General features: G+C 36.5%; 1 protein-coding gene across 3 annotated transcripts in view; it reads right to left on the bottom strand.

Annotated features, from left to right (window-relative positions):
• The window catches only part of ABCA14 (ATP binding cassette subfamily A member 14), a 270,053-nt gene that overhangs the window by 102,502 nt on the left and 153,035 nt on the right, over positions 1 to 14,516 (bottom strand). For 2 of the 3 annotated variants that reach the window (XM_024985457.2, XM_059881558.1), the window contains exons 17-19: positions 14,173 to 14,271; positions 11,653 to 11,806; positions 9,676 to 9,976 (exon numbers count right to left, since the gene is read on the bottom strand). In XM_024985457.2, coding sequence (XP_024841225.1) covers positions 9,676 to 9,976; positions 11,653 to 11,806; positions 14,173 to 14,271 — 554 coding nt within the window. The remainder of the gene's footprint in view (positions 1 to 9,675; positions 9,977 to 11,652; positions 11,807 to 14,172; positions 14,272 to 14,516) is intronic. The other variant, XM_059881559.1, reaches the window with a different exon arrangement.

The raw sequence follows: 14,516 nt of genomic DNA, 5'->3' as shown, positions 1-14,516 counted from the left end.
GAGTTTCCTGAGACATAAACAAATTCCCGTTGGCTCTCTATTTTACATATGCTAATGTAAGTTTCCATGTTACTCTCGCCATACACCTCACCCTCTCCCCATGTCTGTAAGCCTGTTCTCTATGTCTGTTTCTCCATTGCTGCTGCTGCTGCTGCTGCTGCTAAGTCGCTTCAGTCATGTCCGACTCTGTGTGACCACAAAGATGGCAGCCCACCAGACTCCCCTGTCCCTGGGAGATTATCCAGGCAAGAACACTGGAGTGGGTTGCCATTTCCTTCTCCAAAGCATGAAAGTGAAAGGTGAAAGTGAAGTTGCTCAGTCATGTCTGACTCTTAGCGACCCCATGGACTGCAGCCCACCAGGCTCCTCCGTCCATGGGATTTTCCAGGCAAGAATACTGGAGTGGGGTGCCATTGTTTCTCCATTGCTGGCCTGCAAATAAATTCTTCGGTATCATCTTTCTAGATTCCGCATATATGCGTTAGTATACAATATTTATCTTTCTCTTTCTGACATACTTCACTCTGTATAATAGGCTCTAGGTTCATCCACCTCATTGGAAATGATTCAAATGTGTTTCTTTTTATGGCTGAGTAATATTCCATTGTGTATATGTACCACAATTTCTTTATCCATTCATCTGTTGATGGACATCTAGGTTTCTTCCATGTTCTAGCTAATGTAAATAGTGCTGCAATGAATAAAGGGATACATGTGTCTTTTTCAATTTTGGTTTCCTCAGGGGATATGCCTAGGAGTGGGATTGCTGTGTCATATGGTGGTTTTATTCCTAGTTTTTAAAGGAATCTCCATACCATCTTCCATAGTGGCTATATCAATTAACATTCCTACCAACGGTGCAAAAAGTTTCCCTTTTCTCCACACCCTCTCCAGCATTTATTGTTTGCAGACTTTTTGTTGATGGCCATTCTGACCAGTGTGAGGTGATATCTCATTGTAGTTTTGATTTACATTTCTGTAATAATGAGTGATGTTGAGCATCTTTTCATGTGTTTGTTAGCCATCTGTGTCCTCTTTGGAGAAATGTCTGTTTAGGTCTTTTCCCCACTTTTTGACTGGGTTGTTTGTTTTTCTGGCATTGAGTTGTATGAGCTGCTTGTATATTTTGGACATTAATCTTTTGTCAGTTGTTTCATTTGCTATTATTTTCTCCCATTATGAGGGTTGTTTTTTTGCCTTGCTCATAGTATTTTAGTCTTTTGATGCTGTTGTAAATGAAATGTTTTTCTTATTTTTGTTTTTGGATTGTTCACTGTTATGTATAGAAATGCAACTAATTCTTGTGTGTTGATTTTGTACTTTGCAACTTTTCTGAATTGATAAACTCATGTTTTTTTGTGGGAATTTAGGATATTTTGTATATAAGATCATGTTGAGAACAGAGGTAATTTGAACTTATCACTTTCCAATTTGGATGTCTTTTTGTCTCTTTCCTGCTTAAATTCTGTAGCTAGCACTCCTAGAATTATGTTGAACAGAAATGTAAAAGCAAGTATCTTCATTTAGTTTCGATCTTAGAGGAAAATCTCTCAGTGCTTCAATATTGACCATGATTTTAGCTGTGGGCTTTTGATACAAATGTATTTATTATGTTAAGGTAGTTTCCTTCTGATTTGTTTGAGCATTTTCTATCATAAAATAATTATCATTCTGTGAATTATATTTTCTCATGATCATGCAGGTTCTTTTTTTTTTTCTTTCATTCTGTTAATACAACATATTACATGGACTAATTTTCATGTGTTCAACCATCCTTCCATTCTAGGAATAAATCCCACTTGGTCATTGTGAATAATCCTTTTAAGGTGCTTTTGCCTTGTTTGATAGTATTTTGTTACTGAGTTTTGCATTGACATTTACTAGGGATATTGGTCTGCAGTTTTCTTATAATGTCTTTGGCTTTTGTGTCAGGGTAATGCTGGCCTTACTGAATGCATTTGAAAGTGTTCTGTCTTTTACAATATTTTAGAAGAGATTGAGAAAACTTGATATTAATTCTTTTCTAAATATTTGGAAAAATTCACCTGTGAAGTCATCTGGCCCTGACTGCTCTTTGTTGGGAGTTTTTTTTTTTTTTTTTTTTTTAATTACTGATTCAATTACCTTACTTTTTATAGGACTTATTTGATTTTATATTTCTTCATGATTCAGTTTTGTGCATCTCTTGGACTTTGTCGATTTCATCTAGGTTCTCCTATGTAAAATCAGCAATCGTATTCCCTCTTTCATTTCTGGTTTAGTAATTTGAGTCTTCTCTTTTATCCTTGTCACTCTGTAAATTTTTCTCAAATATATTGATCTTTTCAAAGAAACAACTCAATTTTGTTCATTTTCTCTATTGTGTTTCTATTCTTTATTTCATTCATATCTGCCCTAGTTTTTATTATTTATTCTTCCTGTTAGCCTTGGGTTTAGTTATTCTTCTTTTTCTAGTTTCTTAAGTTGTAAAGTTAGGTGGTTGCTTTGATAGTGTTCTTTTTTTTAATTTATTTTTAATTCGAAGATAACTGCTTGACAATGTTCTGTTGGTTTCTGCTGTACAACAATGCAAATCAGCAAAATGTATACATATGTCCCCTCCCTCATGAGCCTCCCTCCCACCCCCAGCTCCATCCCGTCCTTCTAGGTTGTCAGTTTTCTTCTTTTAATATAAGCATCTCACACTGCTTTTGCCACATTCCTTAATGTGATATATTTTCATTTTCATTTGTCTCAAAGTATTAACATTTTCTAATTTCTCTTGTTATTTCTTATTTGACCTAATGGTAGTTGAACATTATTTTTTGCATTTCCACATTTGTTATTTTCCAGTTTTCTTCCTGCTATTCTTATCTAGTTTCATTCATTTGTGATCAGAAAGCATACTTTGTAGGATTTCCATTTTTTAAGTTTATTAAGATTTATTCTGTGGCCTAGCATATGGTCTATCCTAAAGAATCTTTCTTGTGCATGCAAGAAAAATGTGTATTCTGCTTTTGTTGAGGGAAGTGTCCTTTTATGTCTGTTAAGTCTAGTTGGTTTATGGCATTGTTCATGGTCTCTCTGTCCTTGTGGCTCTTCTGTCTTAGTGTTCTATTTACTGTTTAAAAATATGATACTGAAGTTTCTGATTATTATTGTATAGTGTTTATTTCTCCATTGTGTCAATGTTTGCCTCACATATTTAGGATATTTGGTGCTATGTTTATAATTGCTATAGATATCCTTTTATATTACATCCTCTTTGTGTCTTAGTCTTATAACACTTTTTGGTTTAGAGTCTACTTTACCTGATATTGGTGCAGCTCATTCTGCTCTCTTTTGCTTACTATTTGCGTGGAGTATCTTTTCTTATCCTCTCACTTACAACATATATGTTTCCTTGCCCAATAAATTAAAATCTGCCACTGCTTCCACTTTTTCTCCCTCTATTTGCCATAATGTGATGGGACAGGATGCCGCAATCTTAGTCAATTGCTTAATTTTAAGCCAGTTTTTTCACTCTCCTCTTTCACCCTTATTAGTTACTCTTAACTTTCTGCAATTAGAGTGCTATAATATGCATGTCTGAGGTTGTTGATATTTCTCCCAGTAATCTTGATTCCAGCTTGTGGAATAAAGTTTGGCATTTTGCACAATGTACTCTGCATATAAGTTAAATAAGCAGGGTAACAATATACAGCCTTGATGTATAACTTTTCTAAATTTGAATCAGTGTATTGTTTCATGTCTGGTTCTAACTGTTGCTTCTTTCCTGCATACAGGTTTCTCAAGAGACAGGTAAAGTGGTATGGTATTCCTATTTTTAAAGAATTTTTCACAATTTATTGTGACCCACACAGTCAAAGGCTTAGTGTAGTCAATGAAGCAGAAGTAGATGCTTTTTGGAACTACCCTGCTTTTCCTATGATCCAGTGGATGTTGGCAATTTGATCTTTGGTTCCTTTGCCTTTTCTAAATCCAGCTTGTACATCTGGAATTTCTTGGTTCACGAACTGTTGAAGCCCAGCTTGAAGGATTTTGGGCATTAGCTTATAGCGTGTGAAATGAGCACAATTGTATGGTAGTTTGAATATTCTTTGGCATTGACTTTCTTTGGGATTGGAATGAAAACTGACCTTTTTCAGTCCTTTGGCCATTGCTGAGTTTTCCAAATTTTCTGACATATTGAGTGCAACACTTTGACACCATCATCTTTTAGGATTTTAAATAGCTCAGCTAGAATTCCATCACCTCCACTAGCTTTGTTCATAGTGATGCTACCTAAGGTCCCTTGACTCCACGCTCCAGGATGTCTGGCTCTAGGTTAGTGAGCCATCATTGTTATCCAGGTTATTAAGACCCCCCCCTTTTTTTTATAGGTCTTCTGTGTATTCTTTTCACTTCTTCTTAATCTCTTCTGCTTCTCTTAGGTCCTTGCCATTTCTGTCTTTTATTGTGTTCATCTTTGCATGAACTGCTCCACTGATATCTCCAATTTACTTAAAGAGATCTCTAGTCCTTCCCATTCTATTGCTTTTCTCTATTTCTTTGCATTGTTCACTTAAGAAGGCTTTCTTATCTCTTCTTGCTATCCTCTGGAACCCTGCATTCAGTTGGGCGTATCTTTCCTTTTCTCCTTTGCTTCACTTCTCTTCTATTCTCAGCTATTTGTAAGGCCTCCTCAGACAACCATTGTGCCTTGCTGAATTTCTTTTCCTTAGTGGTGTCACCAGTTCCTGTATAGTGTTACAAACCTTCACCTATAGTTCTTAAAGTACTCTGTCTACCATTTCTAATTTGTTGAATATATTCATCATCTTCACTGTATAACCATAGGGATCTGATTGAGGTCATACCTGAATGGACTAGTGGTTTTCCCTACTTTCTTCAATTTAAGTCTGAATTTTTCAATAAGTAGCTGATGCTCTGAGCCACAGTCAGCTCCAGGTCTTGTTTTTGCTGACTGCATAGAGCTTCTCCGTCTTCAGCTGCAAAGAATATAATCAGTCTAATTTCAGTTTTGACCATCTGGTGATGTCTGTATGTAGAGTTGTCTCTTGTTTTGTTGAAAGAGAGTGCTTGCTATGACCAGTGCATTTCTCTTCACAAAACTCTGTCAGACTTTGCTCTACCTCATTTTGTATTCCAAGGCCAAACTTACCTGTTACTCCAGTTATCTCTTAACTTCTTCGTTTTGCATCCCAAACCCCTATGATGAAAAGGAATCCTTTTTGGTGTTAATTCTAGAGGGTCTTTTAGTTCTTCATAGAATCATTCAACTTTAGCTTCTTTGACATTAGTTTTTGGGGCATATATTTGGATTACTATAATATTGAATGGTTTGTCTTGGAAATGAAACCAAGATCATTCTGATGTCTTTGAGACTGCACCGAAGTACTGCATTTTGGACTCTTTTGTTGGCTATGAGGGCTCCTCCATTTCTTAGGGATTCTTGCCCACAATAGTAGATATAACAGTCAACTGAATTAAATTTACCCATTCACGCCCATTTTAGTTCACTGATTCCTAAGATGTTGATGTTCACTTTTGCCATCTCCTGCTTGACAACACCCAGTTTACCTTGATTCATGGACCTAACATCCCAGGTTCCTATGCAATATTATTCTTTGCAGCATTGAACTTTACTTTTAACACCAGATTTTAGCGATTACAGTTACTTTTTATTCTTTTGTCTTTCAAATCCTGTTAAAAAAAAAAAGGTATGATTATAAACCAAAATTGTAATAATATTTGTTTTTACTTTTATCCATGTATTTAGCTTTACTCTAGAATTTTTATTTTCATATGGCTTTGAGTTACTGTCCAGTGTCCTTTCATATCACTTTGAAGAAGAATCTTTAAATTTTCTTTTAGGGTAGATTTCATAATGAACTCCCTCAGTTTTTATCTCTGAATATCTCAATTTTTGAAGTGCAGTTTTACTAAATATAGACTTCTTGGTTGACCATTTTTTAAGCTTTCATTAAATATATCATCTCACTGCCTTCTGACCCGCAAGGGTTTAACTGAGAAAATTTCTGATAATCTCATTAAGGATCTCTTGTACATGGTTGTTTTTCTCTTGTTGCTTTCAAGATTCTTTGTTTTTCAACAGTTTGATTATAATGTGTCTCACTGTGGATGTCTCTCTGATTGTCCTACATGGAGTCCATTGAGCTGCTTGTATTAGCGTATCCAAGTTTTTTCTCAACTTTGGAAAATTTTCAGCTTTGCTTTTTCAAGTAAGTTCTCTATCCCTTTCTTTTTTGCCTCTAGGATTTTCAGAATGTGTAGCTTGGTTTGTTTTATATTGTATGATAATTTCATTAGATTCTGTTCAGTTTTCTCCTTTCCCCCCACCCTTTTTCTGCTCCTCAAACTCAAGAGCTTCAAATAGTATGTCTTCACATTTGCTGACTGTTCGTCTTCCTGCTCAAGTCTGTTGATGAATTCCTATGGTGAAGTTTTCAATTCAGTTTTGTATTTTTTAGCTTCAGAATTTTTGTTTGGTTCTTTTAAAAATTTGTCTTTGTTGATATTCTTACCATATAGGGCTTTCTTGACTTACTTCAGTATTTTGCTCATGTTTCTTTTAACTTAGTGAACATATTTCGGAGAAGGCAATGACACCCCACTCCAGTACTTTTGCCTAGAAAAACTCACGGACGGAGGAGCCTGGTAGGCTGCAGTCCATGGGGTCGTGAAGAGTCGGACACGACTGAGCAACTTCACTTTCACTTTCATGCATTGGAGAAGGAAATGGCAACCCACTCCAGTATTCTTGTCTGGAGAATCCCAGGGAAGGGGAAGCCTGGTGGGCTGCCATCTATGGGGTCGCACAGAGTTGGACACGACTGAAGTGACTTATCAGCAGCAGCAGCAGCAGTGAACATATTTAAGAGAGTTAAAGTCTTTGCCCCATAAATCCAAAGCTTGTGTTTCTTTAGAGTTGGTTGAATGGAGCATGTTTCTGTTTATTTGTATAGCGTGTGATTTTTTTTTTTTTTTGACATCTTGGATTTGAAAAAAGTTGCTAGTCTTTGCAGATTGTATCTCAGCAGAGAGAGAATTTACTAATCTGTCTGACATAAAGGTTTAATTTTTCTCAGAACATTTCTGGGCATATGTATCCCCTGGGCCTATGTATATGTTTTTCCTTCATCTCTTCACTATATATGGCTGAGTAATACTCCATTGTGTATATGTACCACAGCTTTCTTATCCATTCATCTGCTGATGGACATCTAGGTTGCTTCCATGGGGCTATTATAAACAATACTGCAATGAACATTGGGGTACACGTGTCTCTTTCAATTCTGGTTTCCTCAGTGTGTATGCCCAGCAGTGGGATTGCTGGATCATAAGGCAGTTCTATTTCCAGTTTTTTAAGGAATCTCCACACTGTTCCCCATAGTGACTGTACTAGTTTGCATTCCCACCAACAGTGTAAGAGTGTTTATTCCCTTTTCTCCACACCCTCTCCAGCATTTATTGTTTGTAGACTTTTGGATTGCAGCCATTCTCACTGGCGTGAAATGGTACCTCACTGCGGTTTTGATTTGCATTTCTCTGATAATGAGTGATGTTGAGCATCTTTTCATGTGTTTGTTAGCCATCTGTATGTCTTCTTTGGAGAAATGTCTGTTTAGTTCTTTGGCCCATTTTTTGATTGGGTCGTTTATTTTTCTGGTATTGAGCTGCAGGAGTTGCTTCTATATTTTTGAGATTAGTTCTTTGTCAGTTGCTTTGTTTGATATTATTTTCTCCGGTTCTGAAGGCTGTCTTTTCACCTCGCTTATAGTTTCCTTTGTTGTGCAGAAGCTTTTAATTTTAAATTAGGTCCAATTTGTTTATTTTTGCTTTTATTTCCAATATTCTGGGAGGTGGGTCATAGAGTATCCTGCTGTGATTTATGTCGGAGAGTGTTTTGCCTATGTTCTCCTCTAGGAGTTTTATAGTTTCTGGTCTTACGTTGAGATCTTTAATCCATTTTGAGTTTATTTTTGTGTATGTAGAACAAGAATTTGAGGCTTCTTAGCCTACTAATTTTCTCAAAGAGCTGCTCAAATAATTTTTAATTAAGACAACAGCAAGATGCTAGGGCTTCTCCAGTGGTTCAGGCAGTAAAGAATCTGCCTGCAGTATGGGAGACCTAGGTTCAATCCCTGGGTTGGGAAGATCCCCTGGAGAAGGGCATGGCAACCCACTTCAGTATTCTTGCCTGGAGAATCCCCATGGACAGAGGAGCATGGCAGGCTACAGTCCATGGGGTCACAAAGAGTTGGACATGACTGAGTGACTAACCACAGCACAGAAAGATGGTAAAAGGACTAACAAGAAGGTAGATTTAATTTGATTCTTATTAATGTATCTCTGAAATATAGTCTTTTAATTTTTGTATCAAAAATATAATGTAGTGAAAAAGAACAACATTTTAAATCAGGTAAATTCATTTTCTCTCTCTCTTCCCTCTTCTCTTCTAAACAACTGTGTCATTTTTGATTAATAAGTGTTCATTTAGTCATCCAGTAATGGAGGAGAAAAACATGTATGATTTACTGACAGGCTTTATGCCACCCAACCTATGATGTTTATCAACATACAATCAAGATAACGGTAGAATTAACCAACATCTCTGAATGCACTTTCACCTCTCACAATAGAACCTAAAAGATAAACCTGCTGAACTGCATAGGTTATATATTAACATGAAGTAACACTGTTAACCAGATAGCAGATGAAGGAAACACAAATGAATTACCTGGAAGGAAATGGTCAATCCTGTAAAAGGACAGACTTACCTCTTACTGGGATGATCTAGTGTAGTGTGAGTTAATATTACAATCCCTTAAAATCTAATCCTTGCTCTAATACATACTAGATGCATGAAATGGAGTGGCTCACTTAACATCTCCAAACCTTAGTGTCCCCAACTTTAGCACATATTATTGTTATAGAAATAGACAATGCAAATACTTAGAAAAGTTCTTGCCAAAAGTATGTGTTCGGTACATATAATAAGTTACTATTACTACTTTACATGTAAATAAGTTTTGAGTAGCCTGCCCATAAAGCTTTCAGCCATACCTGTTTACCCATTTTTAGATATGGCCAATCTAGATACATACCTTATGAGGAGTCTTTCAGGATTTAGGACCATCATACCACACTGTAAGACTGGTTTTATGTGAAATTCTGTGCTACATTTCACAAAAGAAAATATTCTGGTACTTGAGTCCATTCCTTAGAAGGTGAGGGCTTCCTTGACAGCTCAGTTGGTAAAGTATCTGCCTGCAATGCAGGAGACCTGGGTTTGATCCCTGGGTTGGGAAGACCCCCTGGAGAAGTGAAAGGCTATCCATTCCAGTATTCTGGCCTAGAGAATTCCATGGACTGTGTAGTCCATAGGGTCACAAAGAGTCGGACACAACTGAGCGACTCTCACTCACTTTCACTTGGAAGGTGTAGGAAATGGCTGGTAGATGACCCATACTCCAGCACTTCCATTAATAATTAACTTTTGTAGCCAATAATTTCAACTGATTGTTCTTGCATCTGGTTTAGTTGTCTTTATGAGACTATCAGAAAAAAAAAAATAGCAAGTAACTAAATATTCCAGTTAAGACCTTTTTTTGGAAGAACACAATCAGGTCTTTATCTACTAGCAGTCTTTTTTTTTGGAAAGAGGCTTACCTTTTACTTCGTGAAGTTTCTGTTTCTTAGCCTTTAGCAAGATCTCAAGATTTTTTACGAAATTCGTAGTAAACTCAGAATTTCCAGAAATTGAGAAGGGTACAATTGTTTGACCATATTGTTCCAGATCCATTTCTCTGTCAAGATCTTCTTCACCTATTGAAAGCTCCACATCGCTCATCAAAAAATAAAAAATACCCAGGAGTGCTAGTATCTGCAGCAAGATCAAATTCCAGTTGCGCCAAGAGAACATTGCTCTTTTCATGAACATGGCAAAGAACTGCTGACTGTAAAGAGCCCACTGACAAGACAGAAGGACAGAAGATGGCATTACAGCCTCACAATGGTCACAACATTTCATGAAATTCATTAATATTTTTAGTCTTATGATAGAGGATGTATATAAGTTTATAAATATACCCTTGAACAGAAAGGACATAACCATAGTTCACTGACTAGGTGACAAACAAGACTTCTTATTTGTATATGTGTTGAATGCAAGGATTAATGCGTCCATCTAATTACACTGAAAACCTCAAAAGGATCACTAACACATTCATAGTGTCTCTGACCAGAGCAACATCACATCTATCTTTCTTAGCCAATATTAAATCGTAATATTTCCAAATTCTTAGCCAATGACCACCAGAGAAGTCCCATCGATCAGTATTTTCTGAATGAAACAACTAGCATTTAGATGTTGTCACTGACTGGAAATAAGGTAAAGTTAAGAAGGATTCTTTCTCACATTGTTTTCTGACTTTTAAAAGATGGGTTATTAGATATATTTCTAGGATGACAGAATATATTAATATAAGAATCAATTTTTCTACACTATTCTACAAATCTTTCATTGTCTGCATCTTTATAAGAAGGGGGAAATAAGGAAGAGTGATATAGCAGAAATGTGCAAGCAGGGAGAAGAGGAAAATTATATTTTAAAGTATCCAATTCATGGCAAACATTCCAAAGGTCATATTTTACTTGGTGTTAACTCATTAAAATGTCTCACAGAGAATTAAATTAAAGCACAGATATGTTAAATAATTTGTTTAAAGTCAAATAACTAGTGAATAGAGCAGGAATTCCAGTTCTCTCTGGTTCAGAATTCCACGAGCTAGTTGTACAATATTAACTCTGGTTCACAACTGTCTCATCAGCCCCTTCAGTGAAAGTATGCTTATGGGCAACTCTGAGAAATATATCTTCCACATCAGAATCCCTCGTGTTTTTGGGGAACACTATAGAGAGTATTTAGTTAAGAGAACAGGGAAAGAAATGCTTGTCAGTCCAATAAAATTTCCCATGGTAATGAAGAAAGATACTGAATTGGAAGTAAATAGTTCACTGCTGCTGCTGCTGCTAAGTCGCTTCAGTCGTGTCCGACTCTCTGTGCGACCCCATAGACGGCAGCCTACCAGGCTTCCCCGTCCCTGGGATTCTCCAGGCAAGAACACTGGAGTGGGTTGTCATCTCCTTCTTCAATGCATGAAAGTGAAAAGTGAAAGTAAAGTCGCTCAGTCGTGTCCGACTCTTCACGACCCCATGAACTGCAGCCTACCAGGCTCCTCCGTCCATGGGATTTTCCAGGCAAGAGTACTGGAGTGGGGTGCCGTTGCCTTCTCCGAAATAGTTCACTAGGAAATATCAATTCATTTCAATTCATAAATTTAAATAGTTTTATGTACATGAATAGTGATAAGTTTTATAAAAAACTTTCTCAACTCTGAGTGGACTAACAATTCAAAACTGTGATAAGTGACTCTGAAGAATAATGGGAAGAGTAAAAATCTAATTCCTACTATCATATTTTACTTTTGAATTAAAAAACTGAACTGATTTACATACTACTCCTTACCTCAATTTCTTTGGCTAAGAACTCAAACTCTACTTTTAATTCAATATTAAAATGAAATATTATAATTTTTATTCCATATAAATATATACAAATATTATATTCTTAGTGAAGTTGCTCACCCCAGTATTTAATGTAATATTAGAGCGCTCATTCAAGTTGGAGGAAGCATATGATCTCTCAAAATTTCTAGGGACATTCATATTCTGATTTGTGTCTTCACTTTCATCTTCATTTTTTAGGGTCTGCAAAATCTGATTATTCGATTGACTGACCCTACACGCATAGAAAAAGAAAATTATTTTAACCAGAATGGTGGTTTCTAAATACATAGTTCATCGTAAAATTTTCAAAAATTGAGTCAAAATTTTTAAAAAATCACTGGCTAGAAGTTGTTAACTCTGTAAAGACTGATATTAATAATATACAGCAGTTTTATTTTCATAATGCTTCTAAGCTTATTTCAGAAATATTAAACTAAAGAGGTTCTTTAGTTCTTCACTTTCTGCCATAAGGGTGGTGTTATCTGCATATCTGAGGTTATTGATAATTCTCCTGGAAATCTTGATTCCAGCTTGTGCTTCATCCAGCCCAGCATTTTGCATCATGTACTCTGCATATAAGTTATATAAGCAGAGTGACAATATACAGCCTTGATGTACTCCTTTCCCAATTTGGAACCAGCCTGTTTTTCCATGTCTTGTTTTTACTGTTGCTTGACTTGCATACTGGTTTCTCAGGAGACAGGTAAGGTCATCTGGTATTCCCATCTCTTTAAGAATTTTCCATAGTTTGTTGTGATCCACACAGTCAAAGGTTTTGGCATAGTCAATAAAGCAGAAGTAGATGTTTTTCTGGAACTCTCTTGTTTTTTCTATGATCCAATAGATGTTGGCAATTTGATCTCTGGTTCCTCTGCCTTTTGTAAACCCAGCTTGGACATCTGGAAGTTCATGGTTCACATACTGTTAAAGTCTGACTTGGAGAATTTTGAGCATTACTTTGCTAGCATGTGAGATGAGAACAATTGTGCGATAGTTTGAGCATTCTGTGGCATTGCCTTTCTTTTGGATTGGAATGAAAACTGACCTTTTCCAGTCCTGTGGCAACTGCTGACTTTTCCAGATTTGCTGGCATATTGAGTGCAGCACTATAACAGCACCATCTTTTAGGATTTTCCATCAATTCCACTAGCTTTGTTCGAGGTAATGCTTCCTAAGATCGACTTTACTTCACACTCCGGGATGTCTGACTCTAGGTGAGTGACCACACCAAAATGATTATTCAAGTCATTAAGACCTTTTTTGTATATTTACTGTATATTCTTGCCACCTCTTCTTAATTTGTTCTGCTTCTGTTTCTGTCTTTTATTGTGACCATTTTTGCATGAAAATTTCCCCTTGGTATCTCTAATTTTCTGAAGAGATCTCTAGTCGTTCCCATTCTATTGTTTTCCTCTCTTTCTTTGCGATGTTCACTTAAGAAGACTTTCTTATCTTTCCTTGCAATTCTTTGGAATACCACATTCAGTTAGGTGTCTTTCCCTTTCTCCTTTGTCTTTCATTTCTATTCTTTTCTCAGCTATTTATAAGCCCTCCTCAGAAAACCACTTTGTCTTCTTGCATTTCTTTTTCTTTGGGATGGTTTTGGTCACCTCCTCCTGTACAATGTCACAAACCTCCGTCCATTGTTCTTCAGGTACTCTGCCTACCAGATCTAATCCCTTAAATCTATTTGTCACCTTCACTGTAATCATAAGTGATTTGGTTTAGGTCATACCTGAATAGTCTTTGATTTTCCTTACTTTCTTCAATTTAAGCTTGAATTTTGCAATAATGATCTGATCCAGAGTCAGCTCCCAGTCTTATTTTTGCTGACTGTATATAATTTCTCCATCTTCTGCTGCAAAGTAGATAATCCATCTGATTTCAATATTAACCACCTAGTGATATCCACGTGTGGAGTCATCGCTTGTGTTGTTGGAAGAGAATGCTTGCTGTGACCAGTTTGTTCTTTTGGCAAAATTCTGTTAGCTTTTGCTCTTCTTCATTTTGTACTCCAAGGCCAAACTTGCCTGTTACTCCAGGTACTTCTTGACTTCCTGCTTTTACATTTCAGTCCCCTATGATAAAAAAAATCCATGTGGTCATTTTCATTAGTTTTCTGTGATTGTGGTTTTCATTCGGGAAGCTATGAGATTGCAGTTCTTGCTTCTTCTGTCTTCTCTCTCTGCTCTAGGCCAGTACTAACAATTCTACACACAAAATACACAGACATTCAATTGTAATCCCAAAGTTTCTAATAATCTTATGAAATATTCCTCTGCCCTGGGTATTCAGTACCTGGATTTAGTTTTTTGTGCAGTTTCATAGTCTCACTTTTTTGCATTGAGTATCCTGATTCCTAATTCTCTGAACTGATATTCTCACTCTAGTTCCATGAGTCACAGCAGCCTCAGCACATCAGGCGAGCAAGGTATGTAAACTGATACGTTTGTGATTATGAAGACAACCATAGCTAACAATCCATTACTACTTCAATTATTCTAGCTCCACACATGATGGGTCTTGCTTTCAAAATGAAATCTGATTTCCAAGAAATTTTTTTTTTCTGCTCTCTTGCTCCCATGCATCATTACTTACCTAATGAAAACCTCTTCCATGGTAGTGATGGAGATACCAAAGCTAGCAATACCCAGCTCTTCCTGTCTGTCTTCCATTTCAGTAAATAGAGCTTTAAACCTAGGAGAAGGAGAAGGAGCTAGTACTCGGAAGGTGATTTTCACATTAATATTTTTGTTACCTTCAACAGTGGGGGAAAATGTAGCTTATCCTTCACTGCAATGCTTATCATAGTTTCCATGGTTGGTGATAAATCAGGAATGTAGAATATTCCTGGAATATACATGTATGAAACTATCACCACCAAAGCCATAGACATACCCATCACCTCCATAATTTCCTCCCATCCTTTTTATTATTTTTTA

Source organism: Bos taurus, chromosome 25 (assembly GCF_002263795.3).
Source record: "Bos taurus isolate L1 Dominette 01449 registration number 42190680 breed Hereford chromosome 25, ARS-UCD2.0, whole genome shotgun sequence".
In the NCBI taxonomy this organism is placed as follows: Eukaryota; Metazoa; Chordata; class Mammalia; order Artiodactyla; family Bovidae; genus Bos; species Bos taurus.
Note: the sequence above shows the minus strand (reverse complement) of the source record. Positions and strands in the feature narration are given on the sequence as shown.